The sequence below is a fragment of the Brassica oleracea genome, chromosome C2 (genome assembly GCF_000695525.1).
Source record: "Brassica oleracea var. oleracea cultivar TO1000 chromosome C2, BOL, whole genome shotgun sequence".
Classification (NCBI taxonomy): Eukaryota; Viridiplantae; Streptophyta; class Magnoliopsida; order Brassicales; family Brassicaceae; genus Brassica; species Brassica oleracea.
In genome coordinates this window covers 23,409,713-23,428,349 of record NC_027749.1, presented here as the reverse complement: position 1 = coordinate 23,428,349, position 18,637 = coordinate 23,409,713, and the positions used below count along the sequence as shown (strand labels likewise).

General features: G+C 35.5%; 4 protein-coding genes across 4 annotated transcripts; all 4 read right to left on the bottom strand.

Moving 5' to 3' along the window:
• Window positions 1–2,799: 2,799 nt before the first annotated feature.
• LOC106327701 lies at window positions 2,800–5,405 on the bottom strand. Its single transcript, XM_013765932.1, has 4 exons — window positions 4,736–5,405; window positions 4,383–4,650; window positions 4,206–4,302; window positions 2,800–4,120 (listed from the first exon to the last, which is right to left on the bottom strand). The coding sequence occupies exons 1-4, from the start codon at window positions 4,754–4,756 to the stop codon at window positions 4,093–4,095; spliced, it is 414 nt and encodes a 137-aa protein (XP_013621386.1). The 5' UTR covers window positions 4,757–5,405; the 3' UTR covers window positions 2,800–4,092.
• A 950-nt stretch (window positions 5,406–6,355) lies between these two features.
• On the bottom strand, window positions 6,356–7,552 carry LOC106327700 (lon protease 2). The gene has a single exon (XM_013765931.1). The coding sequence runs from the start codon at window positions 7,431–7,433 to the stop codon at window positions 6,612–6,614; it is 822 nt and encodes a 273-aa protein (XP_013621385.1). The 5' UTR covers window positions 7,434–7,552; the 3' UTR covers window positions 6,356–6,611.
• A 1,760-nt stretch (window positions 7,553–9,312) lies between these two features.
• On the bottom strand, window positions 9,313–11,150 carry LOC106325682 (26S protease regulatory subunit 10B homolog A-like). Its single transcript, XM_013763744.1, has 9 exons — window positions 11,024–11,150; window positions 10,828–10,950; window positions 10,454–10,755; window positions 10,296–10,382; window positions 10,099–10,212; window positions 9,904–10,041; window positions 9,643–9,834; window positions 9,463–9,561; window positions 9,313–9,378 (listed from the first exon to the last, which is right to left on the bottom strand). Exons 1-9 carry the CDS (start codon window positions 11,148–11,150, stop codon window positions 9,313–9,315), a joined length of 1,248 nt encoding a protein of 415 aa, XP_013619198.1.
• A 1,115-nt stretch (window positions 11,151–12,265) lies between these two features.
• Window positions 12,266–14,061, bottom strand: LOC106325681 (26S protease regulatory subunit S10B homolog B-like). The gene is made up of 9 exons (XM_013763743.1): window positions 13,959–14,061; window positions 13,760–13,882; window positions 13,392–13,693; window positions 13,234–13,320; window positions 13,070–13,156; window positions 12,856–12,993; window positions 12,592–12,783; window positions 12,411–12,509; window positions 12,266–12,331 (listed from the first exon to the last, which is right to left on the bottom strand). The coding sequence occupies exons 1-9, from the start codon at window positions 14,059–14,061 to the stop codon at window positions 12,266–12,268; spliced, it is 1,197 nt and encodes a 398-aa protein (XP_013619197.1).
• Window positions 14,062–18,637: the final 4,576 nt, after the last annotated feature.

Genomic DNA, 18,637 nt, shown 5'->3' with positions numbered 1-18,637 from the left:
ATATCATCTTAGTTATAATCGTAAGGATTTATTAGAATAAATAAACAGTTTCAACAATATTTGATATGTGATTTAATAAACAAAAGAACATGTAGGATTTTTAGGATTTAAAGAGATTGGAGACAATAGTTAATGAATATGAAAAGAATACGAAGCAGATGATGAAAAATGATTCGAACAAATTAGTGGCAACACAGAGATAAGCGAGATAAAAATATCAATCAATAAAGAATGAAAGAAGAATGAGCAAGGTTAAGTTATTACACAAGCAAAAACTAAGACAAATCAAACGACAGAACGTGAAAACAAATGTAAACAAGACAAGAAGAGATGGTGAAGATAAAATGCATTGAAAAACTGAATGCTAGATTAGTAAGCAAGAGACAAAAATAGATTAAAATGCAAAAACCATGCGCATTGGCGCGGATAACGATCCCTAATGTCTATAATTTGAAGCAACATCATGATATAGATGGTTTCTTTTATTTTGTTGCTATAAATTTAAATTTTATTGAAGATGAAAATTATCTAAACTTTAATCAAACTAATGTTAATAGGTCATCAAAAAGAAAAAAATACTTAATCAAATATATTGCTTGATGAAAGGGTGTTTGCTATCATAGGCCTTATTGATAAAGGTAATAATAGTTTTGTTTTTGTAAATTAATATTTTATGCTATTTTAAATTATTAATAAAATTCTACTAGGCTAATACGATGACGGTGATCTTTCCTAGGTTTATTGTGAAACTTTATATGATTTTGTGAAAAATAAATAAAAATTTGTAAGTATCAAGCTATTATTTATGTTGTGTATTTATAAAGGAAAAAACAAATTCTCTTATTAGAATACCATTTACTTCACTGTTAAAACTTTTTACAACAAGGATGAAATGAGGAACAACCATAAAACAAATTCTTAAATTTTTTGAGCGATATCTAGCATATTAATTGTTTTTCTTAAACATTATCTAAACATAAATTATTCCAAAAAGACTTAATTAAAGTCAAACCAATCAAAATAGACAAACATGCATCATTTCTTTAATCTTGAAAGAAATTTCGGTAAGAAAAAATCCATTGGGTCATTAAACAAATAATTATAATATTGATCCGGCTAAAAGATTCCTACAAGACTAAAATTAAGATGTTGAAAATTTGAAATACAGGGAAAACAAATCGTTTCGATTGAATTGGTGTTGGTTGATACCGTTGTAAGTGTTATAATTTTTTTTATTGATTCGCATTGATTATATAATCTGGTATTAATCACTTATTTTTTAATTTAAAAATTTAGGAAACTATGATTCATGCTTGTTCTCTTGGTAAATTCTGATCTAAGTTATTTCAAAGATATTTTTTTTGTTCTAAGAATTTCAGAATCGGTGATTATATTATATCATATAGAACAAATCATCTAGCTTTCAAGATAAAATTCTATAGAACAATCAAAATCACTCCTTGTGATAATTTCTTGAAGGAGGTGAAAAATAGTTATTTCAAATAATTTTTCAATATGAAAAGGAAGTTTTAATCGGTGAGTTTTCTATTTCATGTTGTGTTTTTATTAATGTCACTAGGATAAGATCCGCGCCTTACGCGAGATGAGATGATTAAATTTGTAATTTTCGAGATAAAAAGACATTAAATCTGATTAATTTGGATATTAGTTTGTTTTCGGTTGATTGTTTTGGGATTTAATGAGGATGATATAGATTGGCGACGTTAATATGGTTGAAGTTTTTGATTTTATGGTCATAACCGGAAGACTACAACTACTTGTTTGGTTTCATGTAATATGAAGTTTAGACAATACTGATGTTAAGCATTCATATCATATTCAAATTTCTAAACACATGGAAAATTAAATCAATTCTAGATAATTGTTGCAGAAAAAGGAATTTTAAAAAATACATTTCATTACAATTTAGTTAATAGTCAAATGAACCATTAAAATTCTGTTTTTTGTTTCAAAATTGCTATAGATTTAAAAACCTCACTTACGGTGAACATTTAACCGTATAGGTATTCACTTAAATTACATATATATATATATATATGTATATGTAAAAAAAAAGTGATTGATAAATATATAAACATACCGTCAATTAATATTGAAACAACTGTTTTGGTCAATATAACAATTGAAAGTTAATACGCTTACATAAAATAAATTAAAAATAAAATTGATTCGTCATTAAGAAAAAAAAAGTTTTTACATATACCAAAAATTAAAAATTGTATACATAAAAAATAAAATTAATATATATACAAAATTGAGCCTGCTGAATTTGTTCTTATATTATGTTATAAATTGGCCCAATCATTTTTTAAAATTATATATTAATGGTTCAACATATATTTTATAATTGGGCCAGCTTCAAAACAAATAAAGCTACCATTGTAAATCATGTTTTTTTTGGGCTCAGATTCTTAAAAATGTTGTCTAAATTACGGCCCTTAACTTGCAAGTGATGTACCCAATGGAAAAAAAATAGAAGCCTGCTGTTCAAAAACAAAAAAAATTATCCCGATTGAAACCGTCGAGGGTTTCGTCCCCACGCGATAAACGCCGGTAGTTTGCAGTGTTTGATCTGTTCAGTCGATCCTTCTGAATCACTCAATCCATCATTTTTTGCTAAAGACGGTTCGAAAATTCAATCTCATCAGTCGTTCTAATCGGATCCATCGGCTATTTTTCTTCCCGTGATCGGCGCATGTACTTCAGTCGAGAATACGATTCGTGTTACTAACCATTCCAATCACAGACAACAGTGTATTAAGGTAAGTGTTCTAGATTCGTTTCACTTTTTGATTACGATTTAATAGTATCCAATTATAAAAGTCTTGAATACGATTGGAAATAGTGATTGTCTGTAGTAATTATATAAGAACTACATAGTATTCAGTAAGATAAAGAAATCTATTTAAAATAAAAAACCTCAATTCCATTATAATAAGTATGCATATCTCATTCTTTCAAATACAAAGAATGGTCTAAATATAAATAGGTATTGTAAAAAACAAATTCAAACGAAAAATAAGATCGAATAACTTGAAGACTTCAGAAATCGATGCTTTGAATCCTGCGATAAAAGAATTTCAATATATTAGGAATAACCAATGGTTTTTCTTATATATACTACTCATATAAAATAACAAACTTAGAATACTATGCTTACTGGGATTTGAAGAACTGAATCTAAGGGATGTCAGAATCAAACAAAATATCAGAACCATCTTCCATGTTTGTAATATAATTGAAGCCACTTGTAATGTAATATCGACAATAAGTACACAAACCAAAAATTCTGAATGGAAAATTAAAGATTGCAAATAAATATACTATACCTGCTCCCCACTCAATTCGCCATAACCTTAAAACACATACTACAACATCTGCAGTATTAGAACGCCAGAATGCATTTAAACGATGGGCTAGAGCTCCATAAGTAACACACTGTATATGAGTGTACCTGATAATATCGGGAAAGATATCAGTCAATATAACTTCTACACACATGGTCGTATTTAAAATTAACAGATGTATCAAATGAAAAGTTCAAACCCGAGATTTATTAAGGAGAACTCCAACGAATATAGAATAGAGTTGTAAATGTTGGCAGGTTGAGCTAGCTTAGTAGCTATAAGATCTCCTACACGCACCAATGCTCCGCATAGATCTACATAAGAGAAATTGTTATCCGATTTTAGTACCATTAATTAACAATCTAAGAAAGAGTAAAGGATAGTTAACATACCAATGCAGTACATAGGATGATAACGACCTCTCTTTATACCACGAAAGTTTGAACAGCAGAGAAAGTTGGAACCATTCACTGGTTGTATCTTCCTAAACAATGTCGATTCATTGAACTTGATGGTGTATTTGTGCTCTGTGGTTCTATAAAGGTGTAAAGGTGTAGATTAAATCATAACAAACTTTAATCAATCGAGGTATACATAAAGTCCAATATTAAAATAAAGCACAAATATCTTTCCAAACTTTAATTTTTCCAAACCGCAACACACAAACGATTGCATTATCACCACCTCTTTCAATAGCCTCATTGACATCCGTAGCAAAGTTACCTCATATCACCAGCGGGAGACGTTCATCCCTAAAATCACATTGTCAAAGTAAAAACTCAGATAACTTACCAATATTGATCTGAAAATGAGACAAAAATATAAAAATGTTTTTACTTTTTCTTAAGAAGTTCCACTGTGATTTTCTTTGTGTCTTTTCCATTAGCTAATACAACTTCAATTGGAGTCACCTCGACAATCTGACCTATTACATCTGATTACCAAAATATATGCGTTAACTAATATAGAAGCATTTCAAAAATATATACAAAAAATACAATTTTTATAACATACCAACCAAATAGTCAGTATTGAGTGAACCATCAAGAATGTCCCTGTAGTTGACTGGTTCAAAACCTGTTAGCTCATCGGGCAAAGCATCACAACACCTCACACGTGTTGTCGAGAGGAATCCAATCTTGTATGGATGTATGGTTGTTCGGTATGAACCCCAGGAGGGGTTGAGTGAAAAGTTGATGAGAATCTTGGAACTGCCTTGTGACAGAAATGCATCAAACTGATTCACCAGATCTTTTTTTACGGACGCTTTAATCTTAACAACCTACATAAATTTATAACAATCCACGTCAAAAATAAGCATACGATCATTTAAAAATAACGGAACAGAAAGAGTAAAGATACCTTACATTGGAATCAATTAGAACCATTTCGATCGTCAGACCACCAGCAGCAGAATACTGTTTCCACAAACGTAGGATCTTCACCCTAATCTTCTACATTGACTTGAATGGTTTCAAATCACACACGTCGGTTATCGCAGCCATTGTTATAAAATGAGATGAGATTGTAAGCTTTTGACTGTATGAAATAAATTATATGAATGGGAGAAATGTGTCTTATATAGCGAGGGCCAAACCTAATTCAACGGAGAAGAGATGTCGTGTATTACAAATTTAATAGCATATATTTTTACCTTGCATATCACTCTAATATCTATATATTACCATAACATAAAAATGTCAAATATATGCTATTTACTATCACTAAATTGCCTTGCCAATCACTCAAAACAATTAAATTCCGACCAAGCAATTCACGTTGGTTTAATTCGGTTTTTTTATTATTAATTGAATCACGGTTTGTTTATTTTCGTACTTGCATTTTGTAAATACCGTTCCAAATTTAGTTGGCCAACAACGTAGGTGCATGAACTCACACACACGTACCTGCCACAACTTCTTTCAAGACACCGAACACTAATGGTTAAAGCAAACATCTATCGTCTGGATTTTTTAAAACATATTCATAACTCCCCTGATGCTACACTGAACATTTTCCGACCATTCTTTTCCTTCAATGCAGCATTTCTTGGATCAATCCGCAGGTACTTTCCGCTTCGTGGGGAAAGAAGCTTGTTCTCGTGTGTCGTTGTACTCTTTCCAAACCTGAAGCCTCTCAGCGACAATGGTACAGCCTTTTCAATTGTGTGTCTGAACACCCATCAACTTCGGTGCCTAATATCCGATCCTCTTCGTGTGTGGTTTAGGCTTCTCAGGAAAAAAGCAACTAATATACGTTTTCCCAAACTCTATTGTTTTCTATGCTTCATGTATAGATTATCAACGTCAGAACTCATCAACTTCGTGCTCAATAGCCGATCATCTTCGTCTGTGGTTAACGCTTCTCAGCAAAAATTAATTGTTTAGAAGCCCTCAACGAATGAACGTCTTCCTCAGCAAAACGCAGAAAGCCAATAACTTGTGTGGCTGCTTCAAATGAACGTCTTCCTCAATGTCCTTACATGGACATACGAAGACGTTAATTCGTTGTGATAGGCTACGTATGGTTCAACTTTGTGCTTCAAATAATTGGTTATATTCTACTCGATGCAGAAATCTATTGTCTCAACGATTGTTTTCTTCGTCGTCGTATGTAGACACGCAAGATAACATAAATAAGGAAACTTTTGGGTTTGATACAGAATAATTATTTCGAGAAGCTCTATACGCCGCCACGTCAGCACTCTTGAAGTAAAAGCTCTCTGAAGCTGCCACGTGTGATAGGTAATGTGAAAACATTTAAGACAAATGATTCTCCTTTAATATAAAAGAGATAAGCCAAGGCTTCGGTTTTTGACATTGAGGCAGGGTTTTGCAGGCAATGTACCACGACATATCAAAAGCCTCATCAGCAATTTAGCTCGACAGAAAGAAGCATCATAAAGAGTAATTTGATTCATGGAAATAAACACACCACTAGGCTCATCCTGCTCAACCTTAAACCCTCCATCCAATGAACCATTCGTAGATCAGAAAATACTCTTATGGCATAGACATAATACCGGTTATCCAAACCGGAACCAGAACACGCAACTGACGCCAATCTATCCCCTAACATTGACCCAGTGGCTCCACAAAACCACTGAGTCAATCCATAGCTCAAGCAGTTAACTCAGATTTTTTCATAAAGTTTTGTATATTCAATTACTGACAAGGCGGAAAGATATATATCAAACGCATAATATGTACTACCAGTGGATATCACCATCATTATCATTACTCACTAAGAGGACGAAGGGAAGACATCTTTGACAGCAGAAGCAGCAGTCAAGTAATTGAGTGTATTCCTCAACGTCTCTCTTTCCCTCTTCAACCTCGCCGCCGTATCCTCCAGCTCCAGCAACGCTTGCTGCTCTCTAGGCGCTCCTTCGAACGTGCTTCCGACAAAGAACGAGAACGGTGTCGGAAACTGATTCCTCCTCAGATCCTGAACTTCCTTCTCCGCCTTCCCATTCAACCTGTTCGACAATCTAATCACTTCCTTCATCAAAACCTCCACCTCACTCGCCAACGCGTCAAGATTCTCTTCCCCGGAAGGACGGTCCTCCAGCCACGTCACCTCCCCGACGAGGTAAGGTTTCGTTCGGACAAGATTCGCGACACGAAACCTCTCTTGTCCTTTGCATATCAAAAAGAACCTGTCGTCGACTAGCCTCTCGTGCTTGACTACCTCCCCGACGCATCCGACCTCTGCGGCGGAGCCGGAGACGGCGTCTGAGTAAACGACGCCGAAGCGGAGGTCGGACTCGAGGAGAGTGTGCATCATGATGCGGTAACGGAACTCGAAGATCTGGAGAGGGAGGATTGCGCCGGGGAAGAGAACGAGAGGGAGAGGGAAGAGAGGAAGCTCGACGATGTCATCGGGTTTTGGAGGGTTCGCGTTGTGATGCTTCTCGGAGAAAGAGGACGACGAACATCGGAAGGAGGTGAGCTTACACCGTCGGAGATTACTAGCAAAGGCCGGTGAGAGAGGCGGCTTTGGTTTGAAAGACGGAGATAACGAAGTTGAAGACGGTGGTGAAGAGAGTATGTGTGGAAGCGCCATTACAGGGGAAGGAAGAAAGAAAAAAAGTTTTAAATTTTTTTTTTGAACTTACGTAATTTTTGTGTGTTTAAATAAAAATATAAAAGATGTAATAATTGGCATGTCACGATTACTACAGATGTTCGAGTGATTGCGTTTTTGGTGGATAATAAACGAGAGGAGAGGAACAAGTATGAATCTGGGTGTGGTGTTGAATATCCCAGGAGTTATGTTATCCATTTAGATAATTATTTAAAATGCCACGTGCTCTATTAGATACCTCACATAGAATCAGCAACACAGAGTCAAAGAGATGTTTGTAAGACTGAAGAAGACAGCCTCTGAAAAACAGAGCAAAGGCAAGCAGTACATGGCATGGGCTTTACGAAGTGCTAGACCTGAAACCCATTAACTCAAGTATGAAGCTCACTTGCTCCACCCAGATGTAACAACAGTTCTCAATATCATCACACCAAAAACATAAATAAACTACAGATGGGCATGGCTGTCATGGCCCTTAGACAAAAGAATTTTAGCAAATCAAAAATTAAAAGATTACTCTGATAAAAAAAAATTAATAGGATATACTAAAAATAAACTAAGAGCATGATTATCGGCTGAAACTCATTTGGGTTTCTAAATTTTTTTTTCTTTGTTTTATCTGATTAAAAAAAAAAAAACGGAACCAATCGCGGACCGCCACGTGTCGTGGGCTCTACAAAATAATGTAAGAAACTGACCAAGAGCGATCCGTAATTGGCGACGTTGGTGACCGTTTTTTAAAGAAAATGTGGAGTCCACACACTGATTTCATGCAGAAACCCATTTTGGGTTCCGCGATAATCATGCTCTAAGTCGGTGAAAATCATCATTTTTTTGTCAACAAATCATCATTTAATTATAGACAAATTAATGATGAAGGTTATATAATTAAATTATTCATTAATCCACTTTGATTTTTTTTTATTTAATCGATTTATACTAATTTAGATGAATTTAGACTGATTTAAAATAATTTAAATCGATTTAAACTGAAACCAAATTAAGCAATTTAAATCAAATTTTGAGAAAATATCATTTCGATTACCACCGGTTTACACGGACACATAGGCGCTATACCGATTTTTTGAATATTGCAGTATCTAACTGGTTACATAAAGTCCGGACGAGGTAGTCCAAGTGGCAGGACGGGCCTGTGGTGGCAACCACCATCCGGGTTCGATTCCCCCCCCATGCGGAAACTACCCTGCCTCTTCTGGACACCAAAGCGGTACTGGGTTCGATCCAGCCCAGGTAAAGCCCTCCCGGGCGAAGTGGACCGCTGCCTGACCGGACCCAGGGGAATGACCCGCGAAGCGGGAAACCCCTGGATTATCAAAAAAAAATAAAAACAATAGCAAAAGGAGAGTTAAGCTGTAAACGAGGATGAAAGGAATTAAGAAGAGAAAAGTGTTGTTGATGGTGACATAATCAGAGGGGAAAAATAATTGTTGATATTGTATTCTTCCTCGTGTATATATATGACCTAATAGAGATGCATCATAGAGATCAGGTTAGGGTATTTTCTTAGTAGGATTACAAAAAATAGAATTAGAAGATTCAATTTAGTCAAATTTTACAGTTTTGGTTCCTTTACATAGTGGCTTAATTAAACCCGGTTAAAATTAAAAATAGACAATAAAGAAACCTCAAAGACTGTTTCAGCTTCTCTTTTATATATGCTTTAATGCTATTTGGTAACTAAATCTAAAGGTATCAAAACTGGTTCATAAATGCTCGAGTTTGGTGATTCCTCAGATGAATCCATGCAATAAAAAACACAACAGAGGTTCCAAGCCATCTAACTCGATCCATAAGTGAGTTGTGTCCCTTCTACTTTACGTTTCTGATCTCTACTCTCTCAGAAACCAGCACTGTAATGTGCACTGGACTCAAGTTTCTTCGCTTCGCCTAGTTTCGTTACAGCCTGAAAACAAGTTTAAGTTATGATCATAATTCATAAGAAGAAAACATTGCAACAACGTTATATAATAAGCAGAAACTTACATACCTTAATGAAGTCGTTGGGGACAACGTAATCGTGCCCTGCACGTAAAGATAACATCCCTGCTTCGGTACATATGTTACGCATATCTGCTCCACTGAATCCCTGTAAAGACAAGTTTTAAAATGCAAAGCTTTTGTTCTGTTTTGCATAAACAAACAAAAGACATGAGAGTGTGTAACGAACCTCAGATAGCTTCACGACTTTTTCGTAGTCGATATCTCCTTGTTTAGTAATTCCAGAAGCATGAATCTTAATGATTCTCATTCTGGAATCTTCGTTAGGCAATGAGAACTCTATCTTCTTATCGATTCTACCAGGTCGAAGAAGGGCAGGGTCAAGAACATCAGGTCTGTTTGTTGCCATTATAACTGTCACCTGAAGAAACAGACATGAACTCGTTTAGACAAAAGTTCATCAAAATTTCAAGATGAAAGAAGAAGATACCTTATCAAGTTCGTTGAATCCATCAAGTTGAGAGAGAAGCTCGATAAGAACTCTGTCACACTCACTAGTATCTCCTTCTCCGTAGCTGGATCTACGTCTACCAATAGCATCAATCTCATCCATAAAGATGATGCATGGCTACATAACCAGATGAAAAAAACTAGCTTATCCATAAGGAAACAATACAAGTCACACCAACAAGTAGTCATCAAGAGAACTTATTTGATGTTCACGAGCATACTTAAACATCTCTCTCACCAACAATGAACTCTCTCCCACGTATTTGCTAACAAGCGAGCTAGAAACAACCTACAAAACAACATATTCTCCTAAAACTTAGTATATAGCCACAAAAATAACGACTAGTTATACAAACTCTTAAGGTCACTAACCATCAAGAAAGTTGAATTGATATTGCTAGAGATTGCTTTGGCTAACAATGTCTTTCCAGTACCAGGAGGTCCATAGAGAAGCACTCCCTGTTACATTAGGTCAACATAATGAATCATCTTGCAGGATAAAACAAAACAAGAAGGGATCCAAAACCAACCTTGGGAGGCTTTACACCAACTCGTTCAAAAATGTCAGGATCTATGAGAGGACGTTCAATCCAGTCTCTTACATCTCTGAGCTGATGAGTTAACCCACCAAGATCTGAGTAACTAACATCACCACCATCATGTTGATACACCATCTTCTGAACGAATGGATTAACCTTAGGAGGGAGGATTCTCATTATAGTAAACGTTCTTCTCTGAAGACTAACTCTGGTTCCAGAAACTAGCTTTGAGTGAGCTGCTAAGCTTGAGCGATTAACTATGTAACGAACTCCTTCGTTTACTTTCACAAGAACTGAGATCAAAATTGTATATATAAGCCAATGATCTGAAACAAACCAAAAATCAAGAAAATCAAGAACGTTACATCTTTCTTTGCCTAGAGGTTGCATAACTTCTCCAACCAATTCCGCATTAGTAGTGGTAAAGTACTTGAGTTCGTCTTCAGTTTCTTCGAGTCTTATCTTTAAAGCTTCCAGATTCTCTTTTACTGATCAGAAACACGCAAACTTGAAGCACAAGCAATCGAATGGAAACCTTAGGGTTTAGAAAGAAGTATTTACCAGTTTTGGTTCTTTCTTGGTTGATGTTGCGAATGTGGAGTTTAGACTTGCATCTCATAATGGCTATGCCTCTCTTCACTTTCTCGTCATTGATTCTCCTCACTATCTCTTCATCTACGTCTTCCATGGAAGCCTTTGAAGTTACACAAATCAACAAGAAGAAAACTTTACTATTGCTCTGCAAGCACACTTATGCTATCATTCCAAGTTTCCAACGTATCAAATATGATTTTTATAACTGAAACTACCTGAAACTTTTCCTTTATTGAATCCCGCTATTTTACACATATTCAACTTCTGCGCATAAAATTTTTGGTTTTATCAGTTCAACCCCCACAGAAACAGATGCACATATTCTGAAAACATCATTAGTGGTAAAATTTCTCATATGAGTATCTATTTAATATTAGTATAATTTATCTGGTAAATAAATTTTAATTTAAAATAAATAAGACCATTTAAAAATAACACATGCGTTGTGGATCTCTCACTATTATAAGAAAATCTCTAAAAAAAGAAATTGTTTGAAATATCACATATTGGATATCACTTTTGACAATTCTCTCAAATATTCTCTTTTAGGTTTTTATCACAAATTAGTCATCAAGAAAGAAAATGACTAAAATAGTCCCTTTTTATTTTTAAACTTTTTATATTTATTTTTTATATTTTTAAATTTGAAATCCTATCCTAAAACTCCACCCCTTAATTCTAAACCCTAAGTCTAGATTAGTTAACCCTAAGGTAAAAATGTATTTGTACCCTTTAATAAAACTTATTTTGATCATTTTCTTCGAGTGCTATTTTTGTGACAAAAACTTAAAAAGTGTTATCATAAGAAATTTCTTTATCAAAAACTTTTCAAGAATACTTTTGATCAAAAATATCACAACATTTGGTTTTAGTATATAATGATTATTGTTTAAATTTTAGTATTTAGGGGTGAAATTAGATTATAAACTTCTATAATAGTTTTTAAACATTTATACCTGATTTAGGAGAGTTAATTTAGTCTTTTTTTATCATAATTTCAGACAATAAACAAACCTCAAAGACTGTTTCAGCTTCTCTTTCATATATGCTTTAATGCTATTGGTAGGTATCAAACTGGTTTATAAATGATAAAAGACATGTACAGAGAAGAGCTTGGAGTTTGGAGATTCCATCCATGCAAAGGAAAAATACAACAGAGGTTCAAGTGAGTTGTGTCCCTTCTACTTTACGTTTCTGATCTCTACTCTCTCAGAAATCAGCATTGTATTGTGCACTAGACTCAAGCTTCTTCGCTTCGCCTAGTTTCGTTTCAGCCTGAAAGCAAGTTTAAAGTTATGTTTATAAGTAGAAAACAGTGCAGCAACGTTATATAATAAGCAGAAACTTTACTTACCTTGATGAAGTCGCTGGGGACAACGTAATCGTGCCCTGCACGTAAAGCTAACATCCCTGCTTCAGTACATACGTTACGCATATCTGCTCCATTGAATCCCTGTACAGACAAGTTTTAAAATGCAAAGCTTTTGTTCTGTTATGCGTATAACAAAGACAAGTCATGAGAGTGTGTGACGAACCTCAGATAGTTTCACGACCTTTTCGTAGTCGATATCTCCTTGTTTAGTAATACCAGAAGCATGAATCTTAAGGATTCTCATTCTGGAATCTTCGTTAGGCAATGAGAACTCTATCTTCTTATCGATTCTACCAGGTCGAAGAAGCGCAGGGTCAAGAACATCAGGTCTGTTCGTTGCCATTATAACCTTCACCTAAAGAAAAAAAGCCATGAACTCGTTTAGACACATGTTCATCAAAACTTACAAGATGAAAGAAGAAGATACCTTATCAAGTTCGTTGAATCCATCAAGTTGAGAGAGAAGCTCGATGAGGACTCTGTCACACTCTCTAGTATCTCCTTCTCCGTAGCTGGATCTACGTCTACCAATAGCATCAATCTCATCCAAAAAGATGATGCAAGGCTACATAACCAGAAGAACGTTTCAACGTTTCAGTACAAGTCACAACAAGAAGAAGTGAGAAAGAAAGAGAACTTACTTGATGTTCACGGGCATATTTAAACATCTCTCTCACCATCAATGGACTCTCTCCCACGTATTTGCTAACAAGCGAGCTAGAAACAACCTAGGAAACAACATATACTTCTAAAACTTAGCATAACCTAGAAACGGCTAGTTATACAAACTCTTAAGGTCACTAACCATCAAGAAAGTTGAATTGATATTGCTAGAGATTGCTTTGGCTAACAATGTCTTTCCAGTACCAGGAGGTCCATAGAGAAGCACTCCCTGTTACATTAGGTCAACATAATGAATCATCTTGCAGGATAAAACAAAACAAGAAGGGATCCAAAACCAACCTTGGGAGGCTTTACACCAACTCGTTCAAAAATGTCAGGATCTATGAGAGGACGTTCAATCCAGTCTCTTACATCTCTGAGCTGATGAGTTAACCCACCAAGATCTGAGTAACTAACATCACCACCATCATGTTGACACACCATCTTATGAACCAATGGATTAACCTCTGGAGGGAGGATTCTCATTATAGTAAACGTTCTTCTCTCAAGAGTAACTCTGGTTCCAGAAACAAGCTTCGACTGATCCACTAAGCTTGAGCGATTCACTATGAGACGAACTCCTTCGTTTACTTTCACAAGAACTGAGATCAAAACTGTATATATAAGCGAATGATCTTGAAACAAGAATCAAACATCAAGAACGTTACATCTTTCTTTGCCAAGAGGTTGCACAACTTCTCCAACCAATTCCGCATGAGTAGTGGTAAAGTAGTTGAGTTCGTCTTCAGTTTCTTCGAGCGCTATCTTTAAATCTTCCAAATACGCTTTGTCTGGATCAGAAACACGCAAACTTGAAGCACAAGCAATCGAATGGAAACCTTAGGGTTTAGAAAAAGGAGTCTAGACCAGTTTTGGTTTCTTCTTGCCAGCTGTTGCGAGTGTTGAAAACACACGTGTACGTAAAAATGGCTACGAGTCTACTCGATATCTCTTCTTCTCCGTCTTCCATGGAAGCCATATACATTGCCTTTGAAGTTTACACAAATCAAGAAGACGAAAAGCTTTTTATAAACACCTGAATTTTATTTTTATTAAACCCCGCTGTTTTATACATATTCGAACTCTGACCATAAAATTTTGTTTATCAGACCACAGAAGCTATTCGATGTGACATATGATGTTCCGAAAACATCTCTTTGACTTTCTCATACCCATTTCTCCCCATCCTTAGCCTTGGCGAGAGATGTCGCGCCTTCTTTACCAGCAGTGTGCAACATGATTATTCCCTAGGTGCACGACATAAGTCTTAATCATCGCCCCTGAGTTCTGTTTCTCCAGTACTCAGCTGTAGCGTGTGAATCAATCATCGCCCCTGCAACAAACCGGACGTAGGTGCTTAACCAACTCTTGTTTAAAATAATACGCCCTCTCATCTCATGAATCTTATGAAGAAGAGCTTTGCCAACATCTTCCTTGAGGACAGCATCCAACCATTTCCTAGCCACAGCAGTATTCAAAACAATCAAATCAGCCTTGAGAGCTGTATCTATGGCTTCCTCATGAAGTCGAGAGTACTCGGAGCTGAACCAAGCTTCTCCTCCACGAATTGGTGGCTACTGATCTTACCACCGATGATGACGCTACATGAGTCCAAGGTGGATCTGACGAGGATCACACACACTGTTGATACTGATAACACCAATATAATCATCAGAAACCATCTCGTAGTCGTCGACGGCTTCGCCATTGTATTCTAGGGTTTCAACATCCAAAATCTTCGGAGATTCCTTGTTGAACAAGGTACTGATCTCTGAGGAACGATTGACAACTATTTCGGCGTAGAAGGTTGTGTGGTTGCTAGCCCGCCGCGGCAGATAGGAAAGGCTTCACCGCTTCAAGTCAGTGAGACTGAGAATCTGGAGAAGGAAGATTGATTGGTCTTTTTAAAGCTTTGCAATTTACGCCGTTTTTATTATACTCATGAAGAAAGTCAAGCCGTTTTTATGAGAGCGTGTACTCTCTTTTGTGTCCCTTTAGGCCAGAGAGAAGGTTAGCGGCGAGAATCTTACCCTTCGTTTGTAGTATTGTATATATACTTAGGGTTAGATTTTGGAAAGCTTAAATATTTTTTTGAAAAATTAATTTTTTACCAATACATGTGTATTTTTGTGTATAGTAAACACTTTTGAAGTTTCATTTGATTTTATGAAGTGTTTAGTTAGTTAATTAAGTTTAGGGATTATGTTTAGGGTATAGACGACTTACATTTCAGTCATCTGGTGAAGAAATTAAAACAGACGACTTACATCACTACAAGAAAACAGGAGGATACTGACGGACAAAATCGTCAGAAGTTCGTCGGAATAGAGACAATTTGACGAATTTCTGACGAAAGTGGTCGTCGGTATCATTTCGTGGAAAAAAAAAAAATTCGTCGGAATTTCGTCAGAGTTTCCGACGACTTTCTGACGAATACCGATAAACCACATTCTGACGAACTTTCGACGACTCTCCGATAACATATTCCGAGAACAGAATTCATCGGAAACACTATATTCCGACGAATTTGGTCGTCAGAATATACTGACGAATCATAGTCGTCGGAACATAGCGACAAGCAGGTTCGTCAGAATATTTCGACGACACAAATTCGTCAGTATATTCTGACGACCTGTACTCGTCGGTATATTCCGACGACTATGATTCGTCAGTATATTCTGACGACCAAATTCGTCGGAATATAGTGTTTCCGATGAATTCTGTTCTCCAGAATATACCATTTTTAAATATGAATAAATTTTGCATTTATAAATATTTTTTTATATTAAAAATTAATATATACACAAAATCTGAAATTTAAAACTAATAAGATTATAGAATTTAAATTCATAGAAACTTAAATAGAAAAAAAAACATTCATCAAGTTTTAAAATTCATAAAAAACTTAGAACCCTAAGGCAACACTACATTATAAAATAAATATATTAATAAAAAAATTATCTTTTCGACCATCTCATTTATTTGCAATCGGAACATGTTGGTTGAAGCTCCCGTAGAATCGCCGTCATCAGAGAGAGGCTGAGAAGATAGAAGAGCTTCTTTTCGAGTTTCCACCAAGTCAACGACGGATCTGATCACGGCGTCCTGAATTTGACTCGTCTTCTTGTTAGTGTGAGCCTCCTTAATAAGTTGAAGACGATCAACGGGATTACCGTCATTTGCTTCAATCTAAAAAACAGTCATTAGCCAAAGAATATATAAAAATATTTATTTAAATAAATATAAAGATAAAAAAAAAGATATTACAAGTTGATCCTCCTTAGAAGACATAGAGCAAGCGCCGAGGTTGTGCACATACATACCTTTCCCGCCACGATCGCTCTTCCGGTTCTTGGAGTTCTTACGAGACGTCGCTGCAGTGTCATCCTTCTCCCAATGGACTATCAACTGCTCCCACACCGTCTCATTGATGTACCGTGGCCTCTTGTTGTTCTGCCATACTGTCTTCCAAGTGTTGATCTGCTTCATATAAGAGTCCATGGCCTTTTCGTTGAATTTCTGACGGACTGTTTCCGTGAGACCGGACTCCCAAGTGAACTCTTGCTACAAAACACACATAATTTAATTAGTAGATATATATATAAAAAAATTTGAAAAATGCTTTAAAAAAAATTGAAGAGTTACCGCAAACTGACGTAACCACAACTCCCGGTCCTCGCGAGGAATCACACTCCACTTCGAATATCCGGTATGGAGCATGGAATACATCATATTTTGATGCTCTTGCTAATGCCATTGCTCGACTTGTCGAACCTTTAAAAAAAATGCATGTTAGAAAGTTAATTAATGGAAAAACACTACAAATAAAATAAAAATACTAACCAAGTTGTATGTCCCGGTCGTGGGTTGGGATGGAGAACCGGGAGATGCTCTCGACCTGGTTGTTGAACCAATTGTTGAGCTGACATGACCCCCGGATCCTCCTGAGCAGCTGGAGCGGAAACATATGGAGCGGGAGCGGGAGCGGGAGCGGGAGCGGGAGCGGGAGCGGGAACATATGCGGGAACCGAGTTTTGTTCGTGAGATGATCCCGATGGACGGGAACTGCTCGCCGAACTACCTCGGCCGCCACGAGGTGCAGAACGACGGGATGCGGAATGGCGTGCTTCCTCGGACCTAAAAAATAAATGTTAATACATCAAAAGATTGTTAAATATATTAAAAAATGATTTTCTATTTAAAATGTTTTAATTTATATATTTAAATCTAAAAATAATTTATATATATATGTATGTATAAAAAAATTATAAATGTTTTAAAAAACTATAAATATAGAAATGATTGTTAAATATATTAAAAATTACTTTTACATCTAAAAATGATATATATATATATATATGTATGTATAAAAAATTATAAATATTTTTAAAAATGTTTATAAATATAGAACAGGTTGTTAAATATATAAAAAATATATATACGTTTTTATCTATATATAAAAATATAAAATCGGTTTTTCTATAAAAAAATATTTATAAAATGTTTATAAATATAGAAAAGGTGTTAAATATATATAAAACTTTTAAAAAACGTTTTATTATATATAATATATTATTGGAAACCCCAAAAACAATTTTAAAAATACAAAAACGTTTTCAATCCAAAAAAAATTAAAACAACAATCCTAACTAATAGATCCTAAACTATCCATTCAATCTTAAAGTTTTCAATCAAACAGCCTTAAATCCTAAGATCTAACTTCCTAAACCCTAAAAAATTGAAATACACAAAGGTCTTATAGAATCTTACATGATTTGTGGAGTGGGGAAGAGATCTGACGGTGGGAAGAGGAATCGCTGGAGATGGTAGCTCGCAAATTGCCGGAGTCGCCGTCAAAGAGAGAGAAATCGGAGAGAGTTTAGAGAGAGAGGCGGAAATGATACTTATACAATCATATTTATATAAGCTTACACTACAAAAAATATTGTTGTGTAAAATCGTGTTATAAAACATTTTTATTGTTAAATCTTTATGCAAATACTATATATATTATCAAAGATTTGAATTTTGCATTTAGAAACTTGTGTTCAACCCCTAAACACTACGTCGTCGGAATTTCGTAGGAAAAACTCGTCAGTAATCCGTCGGAAAATACCGACGACTTTCTGACGGATTTAATATCCGATGAAATTCCGACGACATTACTAATTCCGTCGGAAATCCGTCGGAAGATCAAATTACCCGGGAAAACAAACAGCTTGAAAATTTTCGTGAACCGCCAATTGGTATTATATTTAATGATTCCGACGAAATTCCGATGGATATGTGTCATTTCCGCCTCTCTCTCTAAACTCTCTCCGATTTCTCTCTCTTTGACGGCGACTTCGGCGATTTGCGAGCTCCCATCTCCGGCGATTCCTCTTCCCACTGTCAGATCTCTTCCCCACTCCACAAATCATGTAAGATTCTATAAAACCTTTGTGTATTTCAATTTTTTAGGGTTTAGGAAGTTAGATCTTAGGATTTAAGGTTGTTTGATTGAAAACTTTAAGATTGAATGGATAGTTTAGGATCTATTAGTTAGG